Source organism: Xiphophorus maculatus, chromosome 9, assembly GCF_002775205.1.
Source record: "Xiphophorus maculatus strain JP 163 A chromosome 9, X_maculatus-5.0-male, whole genome shotgun sequence".
NCBI classification, from domain to species: Eukaryota; Metazoa; Chordata; class Actinopteri; order Cyprinodontiformes; family Poeciliidae; genus Xiphophorus; species Xiphophorus maculatus.
In genome coordinates this window covers 27,966,399-27,990,104 of record NC_036451.1, presented here as the reverse complement: position 1 = coordinate 27,990,104, position 23,706 = coordinate 27,966,399, and the positions used below count along the sequence as shown (strand labels likewise).

The 23,706-nt window shown below is 38.2% G+C and overlaps 1 protein-coding gene across 2 annotated transcripts in view; it reads left to right on the top strand.

The window, feature by feature from the left end:
- The window catches only part of LOC102222825, a 72,098-nt gene that overhangs the window by 25,692 nt on the left and 22,700 nt on the right, over positions 1-23,706 (top strand). For both annotated transcript variants that reach the window (XM_023338918.1, XM_023338917.1), the window contains 3 exons: positions 14,551-14,650; positions 16,459-16,517; positions 18,006-18,070. In XM_023338918.1, the coding sequence (XP_023194686.1) occupies positions 14,551-14,650; positions 16,459-16,517; positions 18,006-18,070 (224 nt within the window). The remainder of the gene's footprint in view (positions 1-14,550; positions 14,651-16,458; positions 16,518-18,005; positions 18,071-23,706) is intronic.

The window sequence follows — 23,706 nt, the reverse complement described above, 5'->3', positions numbered from 1 at the left end:
TTAGTCTTGATTTTTTCCAATAGTTTAATTGAGAATGCAACTACCTTCATTTGTTGACTGAAAAAAATGTTATCTGGAAGTTGGTGTATTTTTGTTAAGATATTCTTTTATTTTGGAAACAAGTTGTTTGTGTTTATTCTCTATGTGTCTGTTTGAAAACATCAGTGTGAAACCTAATCTTTCATCTATTATTATTTATGAGCTAAGCCTTATCAGGCACATCTTCATACACCAATTACTGAGACTGAGATGTAATTGGTTATTATTTCATGATAATTAGGTGGTGCCCTGACTTGGTAATGTGTATTTAAATTATTAGTTTTGTTAATTGTTGACTTTGGCATTTTTTAAGTTATTCATTGTCAAATCAAGTTTATTACACACAACACACTACTTGCACACGATGACTTCCATCCTTGCACCAGACTTATTACCCATGGTAATAAGAACTTGATAACTGTTCTAGACCAGACATGTTTTGCTGTTTTATTTTTAGCCAGTTATTTTATTAAACAAGTCGATTGCCCAGGGCCTTACTGTGACATAAAAGTACATAACTTCTCAAGGGAACAGTAAACACTAAGATTCTCTGAACTAAATCAACTTCTGTATTATATGCACTACTTGCCACTCCAGTAATGTCTTGTTTGCTTTTTGCTGTTCCCCCTCTATTTTTTTTTTTACATAAGATGCACTTGTGCTACTTGCTGCAAGAGTGAAAGGTGGATGTGCTGCCCAACCAGGGAGTTTGGTACTGACTGACCTCTTTCATTGCAAAATGTACATTGTCACTGGTCTTTAAAATTTTAAAGTTGGCCAGCCCTTGCTGGTTTCCTCAGATAGCCTTTTGGGGCGATTTGACTTCCTCTAGAAAACTTTTTTATCATTTTATCCTTTTGCAGTTTTGGTCATTTCATATCAGAGTGTTTGGACAAAATGGCACGCTCTTCTCCAGGATGTTTCATTCTGCCAGTGCCTCCATTTGTATCCACAAGGGTAAAATTATTTATGTGAGTTTCAACAGATGATTAAAAAGATTGTTCTACAATATATTTGTAGTCTGCTTTAATTCAATCTTGTTACATGGCTCACATAAATAATATCAATAAGCACAAGACTGTTTTTGTTTGATCATATTCTGTCATACTTCATGAGAGTAAACTACTTATTTAAAAATATATTAGAATGGAAAAGCAGGGATTAACTAGACAGAAGAAAGAGCCACAGGATCTGTGTGTCCCTTTGATTAATGATTTAAATGAAGGAATGCAGTTCATAGTAGACCCACTGAGAACAAGGTTACTAGGCAACACCACCATCACCAGTGCCTGTACCACTGTTGTGTCTAGCCTCTGCTTTTCCACTCTAATGTTGTTATAGTAGATTTTTAGGACCTGTAGTGAAAAAACAGAGAAACACAACTCTTTGTTGAATGATGTTCATCAATAAAGCATTGATGAACAAAAATAAGAAGAAATGTTCATCACAGTATATGTTTTATGCTTTAAAGAACTGTGTGTCCTTTACAAACAGTGCACTGGTTTGTGTAGGTGTGTCACATGATATCTCAATAAAACTTGCAATGTGACATTTGAAGCCACTGGATTTTTGCAGATCAAACACTTCAGTCTAACCTCAAGAGAGCAAAGGAAAACACACACACAACACAGTTCTTCTTTTTGAATTACTTTATAGTAACAAAGCCAAAATCGGAGCAGATTGTGAAAACCAATCTACACGCCAGCAATCTAGAAGTGCAATTTGTAGCAGTAATAATCACCTGAAGCAGCTGTGTTCTGGAATGTCTCACACATTGTTGTGGAACATCGTTCCACTTCTCTTCATACAATATTCATCCATTGCTTGGACTAGTCTTTGTCAGTCCAACTTCAGCATGACTGCAGAATACTTTAGTCATTCAGTGTCTTTAAGGATACCAGAGCCTGTGGCTACAGAACAAACCACAATCATCTCCACCTCTGTGCCGTACAGTTGGTGTGAGGTGTTTGTGTTGATCTGCAGAGTTTATTTCCCAAACTGTGGAATATGGACAGAATGTCCACTGTGGTCTCATTAACCCAGAGCATGTGATTCCAGAAGTTGGTGGTTCAGTCAGATGTTGCTCTGCAAACCAATCCTAACCTTCAGCCAGGCTGCCACACTCCTTTAATAAGAATGTTTATTGTAAATGTTGCACCCTTAAAAAGAACTAAAAAAAAACTCAAAGGTCTTCGTTTTGTGCAACTTTATTAAAACAAAATCCACGGTTCAGCATACAGCGTGTGTAGTTTTCTGTCTTCTCGTCTATTCACAGGTCATGAACTTTTTACTCCCATCATGCATTGTGTCTTTCTTAAAGAGATATTATCATAACAGAAATCTATGAAATAAAAAATAATAAAGTAGTCTAATTTAACATTATCACGTTCTTAACATATTTCCAGGGCTCTACACCCTCCCCTACTAAAATAATAAAATGTTTTCAAAACATTTTACACTTTAAAACTTAAAGAATGTATCCTTGCTACTAGATTCTAACATTGAACTCATCCATCTCAGGTACCATTTAGTTACATGTTGCTCTTCAAAACAATAACCAATACTACACATTAAATGACTACACATGTATGTGTACAGGATAAGTACATTTACTTATATTCCCGTTTCAGTGTATTGACTTAAATCATCGGTACATTGGTAGGCCTCCCAAGTCCATTAAGTCACATATGGCTAAATCTACCATTCCACCTTATTAAATGTATCCACATTAAACATACTTTGAATGTAGTACGACTTCTTACAGACTACTTTTGTGTTACCTTACAAAACACTTATTTCCTTCTGTAAACACATCAATAACTTTTAAGTGTAGCTGTAGTCACTAGAAATACATTTCTGAAAAATGACTCTTACTTGTAACTGAATATTGTGTACCAAATGAATAATAGAACATTTTCAATTAACTTTAGCTGTAACTGTAACTATATATGGTTCAAAATACAATTCCTATTTCTTCAAAGATATGAAACTAGGTTTCCCTAACTCATCATATGTAAAGATGGATTTTGGTTGACGTGTTCTTGAGGAACGTCGCTCCTGCTCCACCTCCTGATCACCCTCTGAAGAAGCATTGATGTCTTCCTCAGGCATTTCAAGTTCAAATGGTTGACCTTCAGTATCCATGTCCGGATTTTGACTTCGGTCTTGGTTCTGCGTATCTCCTTCCTCATGTCTCTCGTCCACCTGATTCCTGATATCAGCAGAATCATTCTCATCCTGAAACTGGCTTTGTCTTTGTACAAGTCTCCTAGTTTGGGTTTCTTCTGCAGGTTGGCTTGATCTGGACTGAAAGACTGGGGCTTTTGGGTTGAGACTGGTAGTCTGGCTTTGATGGGTAATCCACACAGAATACTCGTCCTCACTACAGCTGTCAGAATTCTCGTGAACTTGGTCTGTGGTTTGGCGTGTTTGTCTGTTTACTTGTCTCTTTTGGTTGTGTTTTTCTTTTGGTTCTTTAATGTCTTGCCCATCAATAAGATAAGGACAGGGTAGTAAGACATTCCTATGAAGGGTTCTTTCCCTCCCTTCACCATCCAATGGTGTCACCACATAAACTGGACTGTCTTGCCCTTTTCTTTCTTTTATAACATGGGTTTTGTTTTCCCAGTAAGAACGTATTTTTCCAGGTCCTCCTCTTTCAGATAGGTTTTGGACAAGAACGTGGTCTCCAGGTTGAAGTTCTGAACTCCAGGCTTTTCTGTTGTAATACGTTTGTCCTCTCTTACTTGTTTTTCTCATGTTTTCTTGTGCAATGCTGTAAGCTTCCTGCATTGACCTTTGCCATTTGTCTGCATAGTCTTGATGAGACTGTGACTGCCTTTGCTCTTTTGGAAACAATAGGTCAATAGGTAGGATTGGCTCTTTTCCAAATAACAGAAAAAAAGGTGAAAAGCCAGTCGATTCATGCACTGTAGAGTTATATGCATGTACTACTTTGTTCAAATAGTCTTTCCAGTTAGGTTTCTGTGTCTCTTCCAGTGTTCTGAGCATGCTTAACAAAGTTCTGTTAAAACGTTCAGCTGGGTTTGACTGAGGGTGGTAAGGTGTTGTCCTTGAATGTTGTATCCCACTGTAACTTTGCAACTTTCTGAACAACTCATTCTCGAATTCCCTTCCCTGATCATGATGGATTCGCGCAGGGTATCCGAATCGCAGAATAAAGTCGTCAAAGATTTTGCGTGCAGCTGTCTTTCCAGACTTGTTAGATGTTGCATAAGCCTGTGCAAACTTAGTAAAATGATCTACTATTACAAGAATATACTCTACTCCACCTTTACTTCTCTCTAGATGCAGATAATCAATCGAAATTAGTTCAAAAGGTGCAGAGGTTGTAATAGTTTGGAGTGGGGTTTTAGTTTTTCGGTTGGGTTTCTTTTGTTTCAAACAGCGGCAGACTCTTGTAACATAATGTTCAATCTCTTCTCGCATTTTTGGCCAAAAAAACCTCTCTCTGGCCAATGAGATCATTCTGTCTGCGCCTAAATGACCCATTTCTTCATGAAGTTGCTGATAAATCAGTGTCTTTAGCTTAGCAGGAACTACAAGTTGATTTCTAGTTTTCGTCTTTCGTCGTAAAACTCCGTCTTTGTCTAGGTAAAGATGAGGCCATTCTCTCAAAAGTCGTTTTACTTCAGTTGGCTCTTTCACTTTATCCCTGTATTTAACTTTCTCATTTTTCTGCTTTAATGTGATTACTCGTTGTGTCACTCGATCTTCTTGTTGAGCAATTTGAATGTCTTTGATTGCTATTGGCTCAACTGGAGTTGTACATGGAGCAGTTAGTTGTGACAGTACATCCACATTGCATGTAACAGCTGAAATCCAGTCAGTATCACCACAGTGATCTGCTTTGAGTCCTTGCTGTAGTGCTGTTATGTCATCAGCTTTACGTTCCTCTGTACATGCTGACATTATTTTGTCCATTTCTGCAGGTTTGCGAGATAGAAAATCAGCATCTCGGTTGACTTTACCAGGTCTGTACTTCAGAGTAAAACGGAAATCAGCTAATTCTGAGACCCAGCGATGTCCTACCGCATTCAGTTTAGCACTTTTCATCACATATGTCAAGGGATTGTTATCACTGTACACTGTAAAGTGTGGGGCATGGAAGAGGTAATCTCGAAATCGCTCAGTAACAGCCCACTTCAGAGCTAAAAATTCAAGCTTCCCTGAGTGAAGTTTGTAGTTTTTCTCAGTTGGAGTGAGTGTACGTGAACCATAGCCTATGACTCTTAATGCTCCCTCCTGCCTTTGATACAGGACAGCCCCAAGACCTTCCTCTGACGCGTCCACCTGTAACACAAATGGTTTTTCAAGGTCTGGGTAGGCCATTACTGGTGGATCTGATAAAGCGTCTACAAGCCTTTCAAGTGCCTCCTGCTGTAATGTTGTCCATTCCACAGACTGAGACGGTGGCAACTGTGAAGAACCTTTCTTTGAGGATTTGTTCTTTGTCTTTGGATGTGACAACAAATCGTAAAGCGGTTTTGCTATCCTTGAGAAGTCGGCTATGAATGATCTGTAGTAGCCTAGAAAGCCTACAAGAGATCTTACTTCCCTGACTGTTTTAGGACTTGACTTTTTCAAAGATTGCACAGCTTCTACTTCTTTTGGATTCATCCGGTATCCATCTTTTGAAACGACACGGCCAACATAACACACTTCCCTTTTAAAAAAATCACATTTCTTTGCTCTGAGTTTGATTCCACATTCTTTTTGTCTTTGTAAAACTTTTCTCACATTTTCCACATGTTGGTCAAATTCTTTGCTAAAAACTAAAACATCATCGAGGTAGGGCACACATATCTCATCTCTGAGATCTCCAAGACAACCTTCCATGTACCTCTGAAAAGCAGCTGGGGCATTTGTTAGTCCGAAAGGTATCCTCAGCCATTCATAAAGTCCCCATGGTGAGATGAAGGCAGTGCATGCTCGGCTCTCTGGACTAACAAAGCCTTGGTGGTAGGCTTTTCCTTGGTCTAGCACAGTAAACCAGGAATTTCCGCCAAGATTTTCCAAAATTTCCTGAATTCTTGGAATGGGATGTCTGTCGGGGTGTGTCTTTTCGTTTAATTGTCTATAGTCCACACAAAGTCGGATGGTAGAGTCTTTTTTTCTTACAATTACTATTGGTGATGAGTAAGAAGAAGTTGACTCCTGTATCCACCCCCTACTGAGTAGATCTTGAATGTGCTTTTTCACTTCCTGATACAAATGACGAGGGATTGAATTGTATGTTTTTGTCACTGGAATGCTGTCTTTGAGATGTATTTTCATCTGCAGATCAGTTATGCATCCTGTATCCCACTCATTTTGTGCAAAAACATCACTTTCCTCTCTTAGCATTTTTCTCACTTTGTCTTGCTGTTCTGCTGTTAAGTGTGAAACATCAACTGGTGGATCCCATATTTGTTCGTCAGTTTTTCCTTCATTTTCTGGTGTCACTTTCATGTCTTTGGTATGTTCATGTCCACTTTCACTTTGTGACCTCTTTGTGATCTCTTTTACATCTTGTACGTTATCCACTGTGAATAATGAACCAATTATTGTCCTGTTTTGTAGTCTGATATTGTTATCTGTGTTGTTTTCGACTACAACTGAAATTGTTGCTCCCTCATCAATTGGTATGTGTATTAGCTGCTGCTGTATTTGTAATCCTTCTGGCCATGGTGTGCTTTCATTTGGTTCCAACACTGCATATTGTCCCTTTAGCACATTTTTCTTGAATTTTCCACAGATTACTTTGAACATTTGATGTTTTGGGATAATAACATCTTGTCTCCCTAGCCTTACTGTTTGACTCTCCGACATAGATTTGTCTTTACTTAACACGGAGAACACTGCTTTTGCTTTTTTGTGTCCTACGTCTAATGCTGACCCAAGACTGTGCAAAAACTTGTTGGGAAGAGTCCTATCTGTTGATATGTTAGACTTTGCAAGTTCTTCTATGACATTGAAACCCACTATTGGCTTGGTAATTGGCTCAGAGCTTACAAGAAACGGTACTAACAGTTCACTGTCTCTGTTCTCTGTAAGACTAAACTCAACTCCTACCCAACCCTCATAAGGTATCTCAGTCCCATTTGCTGCAGAAAGATCTAACATACCTTCCTCAAGAAGCTCTTTCACTGATCGAACCTCGGCATCTGGTAGATGTTCTCTTTTCCAGTTTAGATCCACAATTGACACTTGTGATCCCGTGTCCCAAAGAGCTGTGACTGGAACACCTCCAATGTTGCACTGTACAAGGTTTTTGCGTCCTATTAGTTTTGCTGTCTTTTCTTGTTTTTTTGACAAAGGCACATCCTTTTGTGGAACAACACTGTCAATAACATTTGCAATATGTACTTCGATTTTATTGACATTAACTATTGAGTCTTTCTTTTTCCGACAACCAACAGCCCAATGTTCACTGCTTCCACATTTAAAACAGTGTGTACATTTTCCTTCTGGGTTTGACTGTTCACATTGACGACATTTTCTGGGACTCTTTCTGGTAGCACTTGGATAGTATGGCTTACTTCTTATGTTTTTGTCTTCAGTTTTCACTTTTGCTTGAGTCAAATTAGCAACTTGTGTTGAAAGATTTTGGATAGCTTCACAAATAACTTTGTTATTAGCTTCCAGCTTTTCCACAATGGGGTTTGGCTTTTCTGTCTGGTTTTTGCTTTTCTTTGAGCTTCCATTTTCATTTTTGCAGTTATCCTCTTCCTGAACTGAGGCCACTTTGATGCTCTTTTGTCTGGTCGACAGTTTATTCCTTCTTTCGAGTTCAACACTGTAGGCAGCGCTCATTTTCTCAAGAAGCATTTCATCACTAACAGTTGCGTCCTGCAAGTAAGGTTTAATGTCCACTCTTACAGCATCATCTTGTAATCCAGTCAGAATAGTTTGCAAAAACTGTGTCTGCACGAGCTCAGGATTGTACTTTAGTCCAGCTTTGGCTCTATCAGAAGCAGTCAACACTTTTTGTCTAAGGTCCATTGTGCGTATAAGAAACTGAACAGGAGTTTCTCTGGGATCTTGTACTGCACGCGTCAAAGAATGATAGAGTTCTGTTGCATCTTTCTCTATGAAGTGTGTCCTAAGCACTTGCCTGAGAGAGTTCAAGGATAATTCCGACCTACTCTCTAGATAACTTTTTAATTTCACATCAGGTGCAATGGCTTGGATCACTGCTTCAACGATCTCTCCCTCATCGTATCCTTTTTTTAGTCCTCGTTCCATTTGTCTTTCAAGACTAGTAAAGTTCAGTTTATCCTTTTGTCCCACATCACCGATTTGTCCAATAATTCGAAAATCCTTTCTGTATATCGGATGCAAATTTATTTGATCTTTGACTTGCGATGACTCTCTTTCAGAACTTGGTGAGCTGCTTGATATTTGCGGTGGTAAAACTAAAGGTGTAGTACCTATTTGTACCAGCAGAGGTTGCTCACCAACCACTTGTTGCTCAGCAGCGGTGCGCTCTGACGCAGCACCTGACAAAACACTCATATCCGTTTTCTTATTCAAGTCATCTATCAAATCATTAGTGGTCAACAACACTGATAATCCATTGTCCTCTAAAGAAGTGACATCTTCGCTTTCCAAGTGAATAAGCATTTTTCCTCTCATTAACCGACATGACGACTTCACCTCTTCACTCAGCTGCAGGCCTAGCGCTTCACTTAGGGCATTTAGCTCATCCAGTGACAGAGTAACCAGCTTCTTCTCAATATCGGCAAATAGAGATTCCCACTCACTGTCCATGATGCTTCGTCTTTGGTTGATTCACTGCTTGGAAAGATTCATGTCTGTTTCTTCATTAGTTGTTTTTCGTTTTCAGTAGATGTCGTCTGGCTAGCCGCATAGCTACTTAGCATAGCCACTAGCACGTTCGCGTTGCTCCGCTGAAACGTAGTTCCTCTTCATACAAAAAAAAAATCACTTCTCATTGCAGAAAACATTTGCTGAACCGGGCGGAAACACCAAAATTTATGTTGCACCCTTAAAAAGAACTAAAAAAAAACTCAAAGGTCTTCGTTTTGTGCAACTTTATTAAAACAAAATCCACGGTTCAGCATACAGCGTGTGTAGTTTTCTGTCTTCTCGTCTATTCACAGGTCATGAACTTTTTACTCCCATCATGCATTGTGTCTTTCTTAAAGAGATATTATCATAACAGAAATCTATGAAATAAAAAATAATAAAGTAGTCTAATTTAACATTATCACGTTCTTAACATATTTCCAGGGCTCTACATAAATAAAGCAAAAAAAAAAAAAAAAACTTTTATCATTTTCTGTACTGTTCAGCTATGTTCTAATTTGCATTGGCCTACCAGATAAAATATCCAATAAATATACTTTGAACTTTTCATGTGGAAAAATGTAATTATTTAAGGAATTTCAATATATTAATAAGTCAGCGTGACAGCAAAGAAGCTAAATAATGAATAACGCAAGAATGTACAGAAAGAACAAGAAAGATATACAAGAGAACCAAAATGATACAGTTGCACTAAAATAAAGTTGCATGACACAATAAAATTAAAAAAATTAAAAAGAGAAAAACATGCACCACTTCCATTTCACTATTATGCTATTATGTGCTACTGTGTGTCCGTCATGTAAATCATAGATTGCAACATGACAACATGTGTGTGTGTTTTGTTTTTGTTTTTTTTCCTTTGGTGTTCAGGTTTCTTTTCCAAAGTCCAAAACATTTATGTTCTGTTTTAACCCTTCCTGTAGGTGTGAATGTTTGTGAGCAGGGTTGATTGTCTTTGTGTCTCCAGGTTGCCGTCTGGTAAACCTCTTTGGACCGTTGGGCTGGGCTCAGGGCTCAGACCTCAACAGTTACACTAAAGAGCCTGAAAACTGTTTTCTTTGCAAGTATACCAAGATAGAAACATTAATATTTCAAACAAAAACAGAAAAAAAATCCCATTTGCTGGGTCATAAATGGCTGGTTCTTGACAGTGGTGTGTTTTATTCGGGAGCACTCGGCCTTGCCTGACCAGCTCTCACTCATATTGATGCACAGAAGAAGAAATAGCTCTCAGTGCCCTGCTACACAGCTGAGCCTCTAAATCTTAGCACCTCCTTCTGCTTGGGACTTAGCTCCAGGTCACTGTTTCTTCACTCTGTGTGTGTGTGGGGGGGGGTGTATGTGTGTGTGTGTGTGTGCATCTACATTTCCATCTACAGGGTGCAAAAACACGCTGACTACTTCCCAAAATAACGCGCATGAGGAGGTACCTCATGATGAAGTGTCAGGATGATTTTATCAGTTTCCTGTTAAAAAATAGGCGTCAATAATGACTGCGAAATTGAACCACCACCTACATGACACAGACTCTGTTGAGGTGAGTGTGTGTTTGTTGCTCAATAAGCTGTGTGATGCAGTCTGTCCCATTTCTTCATTGTTCTTCAAGGACAGGAGATCCTTTGTTTGGGGAGATGCGGCTCACTGACTGCATGTTGCTGAACCGTCTGAAGTTGGGTTCATGCATCCTGATGCATTCTGATCAAGCAACTAAAATATCAAAACTAAAAATGAGAAAAAATTGTTGTTAATTGAAATAAATAAAAGTGCTAATTAATGGGGGGAAATTACAACTAACTGGAACTATATCATGCGTTTATAAAACTAAAACTTACTGAAATTATAGAAATATCCATCATTTTCAAGTTTATGAATCAATTTATTTCACATCCATGATGTGAAATTGATGTTTTTACTTTTTCCCCCACATAAACAGTTTACATCAGCTGTGGGTAAATTACGGTGCTCCATGCTCCTCCAGGCGGCGCTAATGCTAATCTGCAAAATGACAATGGAAAAAACATCAGTCAGCTGGTTGTGCAACAATAATTGAATACATTTGTTGAAAATTATATCTTCTGTTTAGTATTCATTACCCAATCGATGTAATCACAATACAATAGTCTTTGAATTCTGCACCTAAAATTAACCAAAGTATGAAAAACTAAAACTACTACAATAACTAATAAAAGCTAAACAAAAACTTAATTTTGAAATAATGCTAATTACCGGTAATAAAAATGAGCAAACACACTCCAAGAACTAACTAAAACTAACTGAATTAGACAAACAAAAAGTTACAATGAAGTAAAACTGAACTATAGTGTAAAACCCAAAACTTTCATGACCCTGATCCTGATCAGTTATGCATGTTCACCCACCAGTTTAAGACTAAGATCCTCTGTGATTACTGTTCACTTTATTCAAGGTATTTTTAATGAGAAAGCCATCTTTCAGCTTAAGTTCTGGATAGAAATTGTTCTTCACGGTCAAATAGTAATATCTGAGGAGATGGCGACTTTGAATGTATGCTCTTTCTTGATGTGGTCATCCTCTAACGTCTGTCCCCCAAGTCGTTTGACGGCTGCAGTATAAACCGCTCGGCTGACTCTCCTGCCGCCTGCGGCACAAGATTTAATAACACTAAAATCAATGTCTTTGTAACTAATCCCCACAGCATCCGTTCATCTGCCAGTATGTCAATGAATAAACAGAGCTGATGAGGGGCATAAGCTGCAAGAAAACAATGTTAGAGGACATATGAAAAGTGAAAGCCCTCTCATTTGGGAAAGCTCATTTCATAAAAGAGGTGTGCAGAATTTTAAAAATGGAATATTATGCAAGATGTAATTTTTGGAGCTTTAGACACCGAACGGAAATATGCAACACATTTGATTTTGCTCCCATTTTTCATGAGCTGAACTCAAAATCTAAAACATTTTCTATATGCACAAAATCATTTCAAATATTGTAAAAATTTAATCTGATTTAAATCTGATAGTTATCACTTATTTGCATCAAAGGATGAACAGATGATCCATCCCACATCACAGGTGTGACATATCAAGATGCTGATTAGTCAGCATGATTATTTACAGGTGTGCCTTTATTGGCCAGAGTAAAAGCCACTCTGAAATGTGATGCTTTGCTTTATTGGGGGGGTTGAAAACCAGTTGATATCTGGTGTGACCGCCATTTGCCTCATGCAGTGCAACACATCTCCTTTGATTAGGTTAGGTTTGGATTGTGGCCTGCGAATGTTGGTCCTCTCTTCTTCCATGGCTGTGTGAAGTTGCCGGAATTTGGCAGAAACTGGAACATGCTGTTGTGTCGTAGCAGCTTGTTTTAAAACAATTTCTTAGTATTGATGAAAATGTACTTGTCCTGTTAGTAAGGTCATTCTATTTTTATAGCACATTTTCAGCAACAAGGCACTTTAAAATGTTTTACACATGAAAGTAGTCCGTAATTTATAAACTAGTAGGGGTTTCTCTGGATTGTTGTAATAAAACTAGATGTTGGTTCTCCATCTTTGGTAAGAGTTTCTCTGTATTTTTTCATTCTAATAGGTTTAATTCCTGTTCTGGGTTTGTAGATTATTTCACTTACACCAAATCATTTTCCATATAAGTGAAATAATTTGCCAACAGAACAAGTAATTTTTTAAGCAGTATTAAGGAATTTGATTAAAACAAGCTTGACAAGCTACTTATGTAATTATTTCAAGTTTAATATATATATATATATATATATATATATATATATATATATATATATATATATAAAGTCTAGATTGTAGATCTAGATTGAAAAACGTTCAGACTCTTTTCCTTGAATCTGAGCTCAAACTGAAGGCAAACGACAGATTTTCAGTATCTATTGAAAAGCAATGTTCAAATCATATATTATTTTCCTTTTACTTCACAATCATGTGCTGACATAAAATCTCAGTAAAACACAGTGAGGTTTGTGGATGATTGTGAACACGGCAATAGTGATTCCTCAGACATGTGAATTCCAGTCCTGTGATTGGACAGATGAGATGGCTGACATCAGCGTTTTCCTCCAAACACAGCTGTGGCGCTGCCTACCTCCATTTCCTGCCAGCATGTCTTCGCCATCCATCTGGAGTGCAGGATCTGGGAGATCCATTATGCAACGCTTTGTTCTGAAGTTAACTTTCAGCTGCCTCTCGTGTTGCGCTCCATCCCGTTCGCTGGGGAATAGCAAAAACTACACATGCTAATTAAAGAATAAAATCACATCTGCCCCAGCCTTATGGGACCCCTGCGTCCTGGTGAAAATGAATTCCCCTCTTTCCGCCTCTCTCCTCCTCTGTTCTTTCCAGCGCTCGCTTCTCTCTGTAATTTCGTCCAAATCGATGTGCTGCACCAGCAGCTCCTTAAGGCCTGACATCTGACTGATTGCTTCACACAAAAACCTGCAGCTAAATAAAATAAGAGGAGAACCCAAATGAAGTTTATGCACCTTTGTAGAAGCTCTATTAAGTCATTGTGAAATAGGCCTGAGTGTAGCTTTAGTCATTACATCAGCCACACATGAAAATGCTGCATTGTTTTACACACACACACACACCCTCATGCACCAAGCAGTTGAACAGTGTTGGAGGGGAGATTATTCATGGAGAATCGACCGCAATTTCACGGCTTTCTGGAAATAATTAGTGTGACATTTATTCAGGCTTAATAATTGCTTAGGATTCCAGACTCTCACCTCTAATAAAGTTGTCATTGAACCTTTAATGCCACTGGCTCCCATGACAGCAGGGGAGCAGTGCAGCCTGGTGCAGGGCGCTAAGATCACTGGGAGGAGGACAGCACAGTCAAGTTTATGGTTCATGTGTGTTTGTGTGGTTAAACCGGATTCTGCTGTTCGTCCAAACAGAACTGGAATAATCCCACCATGAGAGAGTGAACACAACCATCTCTAAAACATCTTTTCAAGTTTGTTCAAGGTATAAATTAGCCTTTTGACCTTATTTCTAGACATAATCTGGTTTCAGAATAATGGGACAAATTGAAAGTTGAAGTGAAACATGTACATTGCGGCATTAATAATACATGGGAAAACTAAGTTCATAAGTTCATTTGCAGTTTGTGAGATAAGAAACCGAAGTTCCTAGTTGCTTTTTGTAGAATTTCAAAAAGACCAGCTTACATCTGTGAAAAGCACGTTAAGTGGATATAAGCAAGATCATTTCCCTTGTTATCAGTCTGCTTACCTACATCTGTAACTCATGGTACTTAGTAAAATTATAGATCTAACGAGATTCTCTAACGTTTATTTCTGTCTTGGTTGTTCTTTTTAATGAACATGTACCTAACATGTACCTAATACTGATTACGTATTTTTTTTAAGCAGAGGTTCATTGAAGACCATTTCAATTCCTCAAAGCTGGTCTGTTTTGGGTGTGCTTCTTTAACTTTTTTATCACTCTGCATTGTGTGTGTGTGTGTGTGTGTGTGTGTGTGTGTGCGTGCGTGTGTGTGTGTGTGTGTGTGTGTGTGTGTGTGTGCGTGTGTGTGTGTGTGCGTGTGTGTGGGTGTGTGTGTGTGTGTGTGGGTGTGTGTGTGTGTGTGTGTGTGTGTGTGTGTGTGTGTGTGTGTGTGTGTGTGTGTGTGCGTGTGTGTGTGTGTGTGTGTGTGTGTGTGTGTGTCTCAGGTGGTGGTGACATTTGCAGTGGGCTCTGAGGTGGGCCTCCAGAGCAGCAGTGACTTCAGTCAGATGGGGAAACCTTTCCTAATGGGCACCGTAGCTCTAGGTGAGACTCAGCTTTGCTCATCATCACTCCCCTTCTTCTGTCTGCATCCTTTCTTGTCCTTCTGCCTTTCTTCTGTTGTTGTCTTTTTCAAGTCAAAAATACTAAAGACTGCTGAGAGTTTCTTGAAGATTACTGAATAGCAACCATAAGTACGCCCATGTCCATCTTGAAAATGAGATCTAGATGTCAATGAGGTTTTATCTAGTTAAATAAAGGAAATAATAAAAATAAAATTCAATTTAGAAACAAATAAATGTGTAAGGAGAAATGTAAATAATAAAGAAGATGCACCAACTCTAACTCATTTTAGTTTTTTCCCCTACTGATAGATTAATTATACAAAGTAAGTGCCACATTAATGATGTAATAAGCTGTGAAATGATTTTAAATAGTGTCATATGTTTACATTACAAAATCTTGACTCTTCAACAGAGATGTGGAGAAGCACTGCACCTCATTCTGAAAGCTGCTGAATGCAGTTTGCAGTGCTGTTAACACCTTCCACATCATTCCCACCTGAGACCCACATCTCTTTACCCAGGCACTGTTAGCAGTGCATGCTAGTGTCAGTCACATCGCTTCACGTTAATTAGCTCAGCTTCAAAGTGTTTCTGGGCTACAACAAACCAGAACAAAATAATAGCTAAAGGTAGAAGCAGGTTGTGGTCTGGTATTTGTCTCTTAGTAAGGATTTCCATTAAGTGTATTTCTCCCTACCAGCACAGCAGCATGGATTTTGTGCATCAGCTGTGGCATGATGAGGAATGATGGCTCAGTTCCATTAGCCTCTCTGTGACAGCTCTGACTGTACTTTTTGCTGTTTCTATTACTTCAGAGGCCTGTTGGAATATCCAAGCTGCCAGTTGTGACAGCCACTTTGCAGTTTGTCATTCTGAGTTGTTTGGAATGTGAAAAAAACATCTTGAAGTTGTTTTGTCGAGATTTAAAAAAGACTTCCCTTGATCATGAAAATTTGGTCCAGATTTAAAAACCCGCCAGATAACCTTCAAGCAAAAGAAACTTAAAAGGAGAAAACCAGAAGGAAAACATTAGAAAGAAGTAAATCTATGTCCAAAATATTATTTCCTTCTACTACCTGTCCATTGGTTACATAAAAGAACTGTTCTTTCTATGGTAAGCAGGACGGTTTTGAAACAATATTGATATAATACATAGAGTATTACTGTATAGATCAGACAAATTTATGTGCACAATTTAATTAGATTCTCAAACAACAAAAGTCAATATTCTGACAAATTCAGCTAGATCAACTATGACAAATGACCAGTATGTAGGATACTCAATCTTTTTACAAGCAGGTCACCATGATAACATTCCTTTGGCGTTGATGCTGAAAGTGCAAAGTTAGCTGTTTGTTTAAAAATGAGCTCAGATGAGTCCACAAATGGCCAAAATCTCCATGATTAATTTGTTATTTTTTCAACAAATTAAAACACTCTTCTCCATGTCTTTTAATCCTTGTTAATTTTTGTTCCACAGAAGAATTTTGCAAATCCAGTGTAGTCCACAATTTCAAAAGAGAATGGCAGTGCTTCTTTTTCACCAGAACAAAATGGTCCTAAGATTAGATTTCTAAAAAGCTCACTTCACAGAAAAAAAATCTAAACTAGCACTTGAACAGGGCCAAAGCTTTATAAAAACTGGAGATTGGAAATTTGCCACAACATTCTGATCGATGCGCCTCCAGAAAATAACAAGTCAAAAAAGAAAAAAAAACAAAACACAAATAAATCAGACTGTGTAAATGACTGAGGAATTAACCTCTTGTTTTCTTCTTGTCTCCACAGGTGGGATTGTGAATGTGATGCCTCTGCTATTCTCTCAGATCTCACACAACAAAACACAAGTAATTGCTTCTTAGACTTAATTTGTCTCTACCTGTTGTTCTGTTGTCTGTTTTGATGTCCTTACACTGCTAACTTCTAAAAACAAGCAATGGAACCCAATGACTTTCAGTTCTTGCAGCTTCTTGTTTTGATTCTATGAAATATTGATATCTACAAAACTGTTTAAAATGAACAATTATCCAGAGGAATGGAAAAGATTTCTTTAAATGAATTTGAAGATGCCTTTTAAACGGACCCTCTTTCTTTGTTTTGTTTGGTTTGACTGACAGACGTTTTCAATTTTTGGTCCAGATTTTTACTTTCACATTTTGTAACATTTGATTTCAACAAAGCCCTACCTGATAACTGGATCATATTTGCTGTGTTTGATATTTTGTTTATCTATATTCACAAAAAAATGAAGCATTTCTAAGTTGCAAAAAGGAGTTTAGGGTGCCATTTTAAGAACATAATAAAATAAGGAAATTAACAATTGTAGCATAATTTCACATGTAAAAAAAAATTGTTTCTACAGTTTTCCAATGAGCAGAGATTCCAAAATCTGAATAAAATGTGCAAAGTGGTTATTAAAGTGCTTAAGATGTTTTCCAAAGAAATATTGGAAGGGTTTGATATGTCCCTCCCATAGAGCACAACATCAAATTATTTAAAGGAATGAAACTTAAACGAGATAAGATTAGATAAGATATAAATTCATTGTTCAGAAAAAAAACGCTCTTGCAAGCTGAACCATCGTGAAAAAAAACCCTCATATCTGATATCAGAAAAGTATTTTTTGGGTGGAACCCCTAACTAGAAACAACATAGACACACATGTAACAGGACAAGAAAAAATTATAAAATAAAAATGGCCAACTTTTTAGAAAGTTTGATTTGGACACATACTGTATGTTGGTTTTGAAAGCCCAGGTAAATAAATTTCTTACAATTAATGCCAGAAAAAAAAAGACATTTAATTGTTCTACTTTAATGTCAGTAAAACACGTCTGCATTTTGTCTGCTGTATTTTCTCAGGGTCAATAGCAGAATAAAACAATGTTCTCTATTTGAACACGCGTCTGTACCAGACTAAATAAACATTTCTAATGATTTCCTTTCAAGCCATTTTTTTGTCTCATTCATTCTTCTGTACTGCCAGTAGTCTAACAAATGATAGGATTATCTGATATGAAGGCATTGAGGGTTAATCTGACAACATTAAAATGGTCTAATAGAAAAACATCCAAGGACACTTGGACAATCTTTTGAGATTCCTTGATCACAGCATCATCTGCCTAACTATGAATTTCTGAATGGCAGATTCTTTATATAGATGATTCAATGATGTTTTCCAACCTGATAATCTTCAAAGAAACTTTTCATTGTCTGCTCCATGCTGCACTTGTACAGACAGGCTTTGTAGGCCTCAGATGTTATTATAGAAAACAGGACAACAGATTATATGTTTTCTCATTACCAATGAGATGTTGCCTTTTGTTTCTGTCTAGATCCTGTGGTTTCGGAGAGCAGTTCTTGGAGGTCTGACAACCTGCATGGTTCTGAACATTCTCTGGTAAATGGACAAAAGTAGGAAGATTCAAATCCTTTATTTAAAACATGTCAGAAACTCAAAAATCTCAAACACACTCAGACAAAACGTCATGCTCTGTCCAGTTCACTCAGCCAGATGCAGCACGCTTAACAAATAATAATTATTATTTTATTATGTATACATCTTTTTGTAGGCTTTAACATCATATTCAGGCGTTTTCACTCAAAAATGAAAATTAAAGTGTACTATTGATAATGTACATTATTAGGGATTTTCTGTTAAAAATGCTGCATGCTATGGTGGGTTGTAATTTGTTGAAAACCTGATAGAAAAGGATAAAAATGATCAAGGAGTATGCAACTTTTGACAACAAGCCGATTATAATCTGGCATGGCAAAAGCCAAAGAATGGATTGTTTTATTGTAAGGTTGGGTGATTGGAGGAATTTATCAACCATTGACGATAGGCTGCGCCCGTCACCGTTTGTTTTTTCAAGACTGATTTTTTTTTTTTTGACCTAAGAGTTACTTTATTAATTACAGTAATTACAATGCTTTATAGAAGCCAAAAGACGCAGTTGACGGAAAAAAATAACTAGGACTACTCAGATCACAGTATAGTCCAGCTTTAATCATTTTCAGTGTAATCTGAATATCAGGTGAATCACTGGAATATATTAATGTGTGGAGCCAACATGTGACAATTCCGACACTAACTCGTTAGTGTCGGAATTACTCTGGAGTGTCTGGACCACCTGCTTTCCTCCAGCTCGAGGCCAGGAGTCTCCTGCAGAAATCAGATGTCCTCCTTCTCGCCACATTCACTACATCCGCAGCATTCTGGCTGCCAGAGCTCTGACGCCTGAGTGTTAGCCCTGTGTGGGGAACCCAAGCCCTCCCTGTCTCCTAGTGTTCCCTTGCTCTCTTGGTGTTCCTGTGTCCACCTGGTTTCCCTCCCTGAGCTTCTCTGGATTTCCCTTTTCAAGACTCCATACAAATCTGACTCTCTGGAAACAATCTCTACGTTTGGCATCTTCAAGTTCTCCTTCATCATCATCCTCATGCGCTTACCTGCCCAATCTCCCAACACTCCTGTCTCCTTGGCGATCCTCATTCTACCACAAGATCCACCGCTTCCTGGAAAACCACACAAAGATCAACAACCACATGCTATTCAGCTCTCCCTGGCATTCTTATAAAAAACAAACTTACGTAAGCGCTTCTCAAAATCTCATGAACATTCAACCATCAGCCCAATCTCACCCGTCCTGTCTCCTCACAGAGTTCCCGATTCCTGGCCTCCAGTCATTTCCCAGATCTGAGTCCATTTATAATTAATTCTTTGCAATAAAATCTTTCATTGTTACTTGTCTTCTGGGAGTGTCTGCTCATGTGGCTCAGAATGTTTTACACCATCATGACAAAAAAACAAATTAGTCTACTTTTTGTTTCTAAAACACGTTAAAAACATTGTGAAAAATTGCTCTTCACCTTCACAAATACAACCTGTGGTAAATGATAAATTCCTAACAAACAAATTAGGTTAGTGATAGGTAAGGGTTCTAATGTTTTCTGGTGAATAATCTTTACAAGACACTCTGTAAGCTGTATAAAAAAAAGAACTGGCTGGAGAAACAAGATCCTCTGAGACCCTGAGCAGACATTCGAAGGGAGCGAACATTGAAAGCAGCAGTGAGCATGGTGGGCCAAAATAAATGGCCATCTGGCAAAATAACCGTCCACAAAGGACTCTAAATGCACAAAAGAGCAAAAACCATCTGCAGTCTCTTAAACCCCACTTTACTGCTGGGGAGTCAGGTGCATTTAGGGAGAATGTTTAGCCTGCTGTCTTCTGGCCTCTACACAGAAAAAGCTTCTGCAGGATAGATTTTTGAACCAAACTGCACTAAGAGCTGAAACCAGACGTTTGCATACATTGTGTGAAAAGACGTACAAGCATTTCTTTAAAGTCAGAAGTTTACATGCACTAAGATTGTTATATTCACAATATTGGAGTTAAGTGGAGGTGTGCCAGGCAACGTGTTTTAAGGAATGTCTCAGACAGAATGCCTCATTATGTGACATGGGAAAATGAAAAACAATGATGTGATATCAGGAAGAAATATCACATAAATCTGTTTTATTTTTGGTATAAGTTAAAGAAACATGAAGATGACACATATGTTTGTTAAAACCATTTAATGCAAGTATAACAGGAAGGGCCAGGCTGTGTGCTGCTCTGTGTGGTTTAATATCTGGCTCTTTGTGTGTTGGTGTGCTACTTTGTGAGCTTCAACTTTGTCCGAGAGTTTAGTTTAGAATTCTTGTTGCATTCTTCATTTTTCCTCTGGGAAAATGAGTGTTTTATACACTTTGGCCATTTTAAATGACAGAATATGCAGTGCCATCAAAATTTGGTCATCTTCTTTCTATTTAGTCTAAAATCCGTCCCATATTACTTCATCAAACCTACTTTATTTCCCCATAAAAATTGACTCTATTTGGAGTGCCAAGCACCACAACACAGCTGGTGGACACAGCATGTTTCAGTGTCCAAACTGTGGTTTCCTCCTTCTACTTTTATAAATTTACCCATACAGAAAAAAAATTGTTTAGCCCCGGTGCATGAGATGAGTCTCTGTACAGCCATGACAGATTCCACTGAGCTGAACTCCATGACTGCTTGGTTCTGACCTATGGTGTACTTTGCTGATCGGCTTCTGGTGAAACATTGTACAGCGGCTCCACACAATAAGTCTCTCTCCTCTGGGACACTTTCCTGAGATTTATAAGCTTCTGGCTACATTTCTTCCCCTTTTGTTTTGTGTCCAACCTGCAGTCCACATTCTGAAAGCAATGTCGTGTGGCAAATGCTCTGGTTTAGTCATTTTTCCCCACATAGAACTTCATTTATTGATTCATTATAACACTCCAGAGTTGTTTCAAACAGCTTTTGAAATTTCCCCTACTGCCTTATGCACAAAACTATTATGTTACCTTTTGTTTTTTATGCCTTTATTAAAGAGGCAGTATTATGTATTTTTTTTAGCTTTACAGTGTGTTATAATATTCCCTCATTGAATACATATCTGGAGTGTTGCCTGGATTCTTCTATGCATGTTTGAGAAATCCTTTAATCTCTATGGCAACCATTCAGCTGTGAATGGTCACCTGGGTGGACCTAGCCCCGCCTTCAAGGCGCAGCTCCTCCTCAGAGCTGCAGTTTCCAAGCTTCCTTCTCTGCACCAGCCCCACTCAGCTCCTTCAGACTAGCCAGTAACAATCAGCAAACACCTGGTGGAGCAGCTCATTATATGAGCTACTTCTCAGTGAAACACTGGTAAAAACGTTGTTAAAGGGTTAAATGAGGAGCCATATTGTGAGGACTTCCTGGAGGCGTGGTTTCAGAAAGGTCAGGAGTTTTTAAAGGGACAAAGGTATTTGATATATACTGTATATATATTTCTATAGCAACTGAAGGTAACATAGTTACTTGATTGTGCTATAAAATGGCAGTATGAGTCTGGAACACATAATACTGCCAATTTAAACAAAAGCACTTCGGGCTTCAAAACTATCAAAATGATTTGGGTAAATAACATGTCAATATCAAGCTTAAACATCTAATAGAACATGAATGGGAATTTGAAGTAATAAGTTTTTAAGGTTCCAGTCATATGCTTGTGTGAAGCTACCAGTGTGTGTTTGCTGAAGTGTGTTCCATTTTAATATTACTGAAGAATTATCCGTGTACTTCCCTGTCAGGCTCTGCTAAAACTGTCTGATGAGGATTTTAGATCTATTCACCTATATTTTCATGGTCAGAAAATGTTTCACTGACAACTTCTCAGATTTCTGTTTTATGAGTGAGAACCATTGCTGGTATAAAAAGAAGAATTTTAAAATTTTCTCTCAATGATGGCCTTAAAAACAAAAATGAAATCATTAATATGGCACAATTGATTACCATAACTCTTTTCACTGAAAAAGGTTAATCTTCTGACTGTTTGGTATTTAACGATAGGTCTAATAATAATAATAGATAATGTCTGAAATATTTGATGCAAACTGAACTAGAAATTTGCGTAAACATGCTTCTTCATTCCAATCTAGGTTGAACTCTGTAAAAAGTTTGACATCTGTGAGCATTTGTTCTGAATTGACTGGAATCAGAGTCCTTGATCCAGCACAGATGCAAATCCCTTCCGCTTCCATCTCTTTCTTTCTCTTTCTTGCTCCCTCGCTCCATTCACACTTCTTCTTTTGGGGTTCTTTTCTAGCTTGACGTCCTGGTAAGCAATTTCCTCTGCCTCCATTTTTCAGAACATAATTTTGATTGATAATTATCGTTGGGGACATAATTCTGTTGAGCCACCCTGCAGAGTGAAAGACTAGTAGAATAAAATAGAAATGGTGTGTTGTTGGGTGCATTCGAGCGAAGCCACAACAAATGAAAGGATAAATCTCTCAGAGCTGCACTGCCGACTCAACCAACAGCTGCAGAGAGGAGAAAGCTCACTTGTTCCTCCCCCCTTCCCTCCGACATCTCCCACCTTCCTCTCTCTTCCTACAGTCTGTGGCCTTTATGCCCTTTGCTTCTGAGTGAAGAATTTCTGATTCAACCTCAGCTTCTCAGTCTGGGTTTTTTTATTGTCACCAAGAAAACTTTCAAAGGCCTGTTATATCCTGAAGGATTATCATTCTGATTTTCAACAAACTTAAAAAGCCGTAAAAACAGGAGCGAAAATCCCCTGTGGGGTGTTTGGTTTGACCTCCCGGTCAAACATCATCTTTCATAAAATACACAACCCAGATCTGTTAACATTTAATGGTTACTGCTGCATGCCTGCAGTGTGATGTCGGTACAGGAGTCTGAACGTTACTGACATTAGCAGCTGTTAGGGATGCCTGAGTTCTCGTTGTTGTAAAGCAAATGATAATTCATGAGCGATCCCTCAAGACAATATTTCACCTCAGAATGAGAAAGTTTGGTTCTTGTTTCAGTGGGTTGCGTTTATTTCAGAATACTGATGCAGATGCAGACAGATTTGGTGGTACGACTATCTAATATAACTTGAAACTTAATAGTTGAAATATTTTAACATAAATTTCTTTTTTGTTTCAACATTAATTCAGCTGAATATTTAATAAAAGAGAAAAACGATGGTTTCTGTAACTTGTTATTTTGTGGCAGGACCTTCTGCAGCAATCACTACCAACTAGCGACCTCTGTACTCCATTTCCCAGCAGGCAGCTTGACCCACCCTTCCTGAGCAAACTACTCATGCTGTCTCTGGTGTATTCTGTGTTTCCATAGATGTTGAGCAGGATTAGTATGTAGGCTCATGCAGGTCCAAGATTTTTGTTTCTGTTTTTTTTCACAGCCGTTCTTGTTTGCTTTTAGCTATTATATGTTATTATCTTGCTGGACGATCATGAAGTGACTGGAAGGAAGCTACATTTCTCCACACTGATCAGTGTGTTTCACCCGTTAGTATTATCGCTCCTTTTTGCCCGACACAGATTCAAGGTTCCACCTGGCAGATGCAGAAAAACAAAGCTGAACTCCCTCCATGTTACTCAGTAGGTATGTTGCTCCTTGCGCTGGAAGCTTCATCTTACCTTGTGCATTATTGAGGTGATGTAGCCAGCCAACAA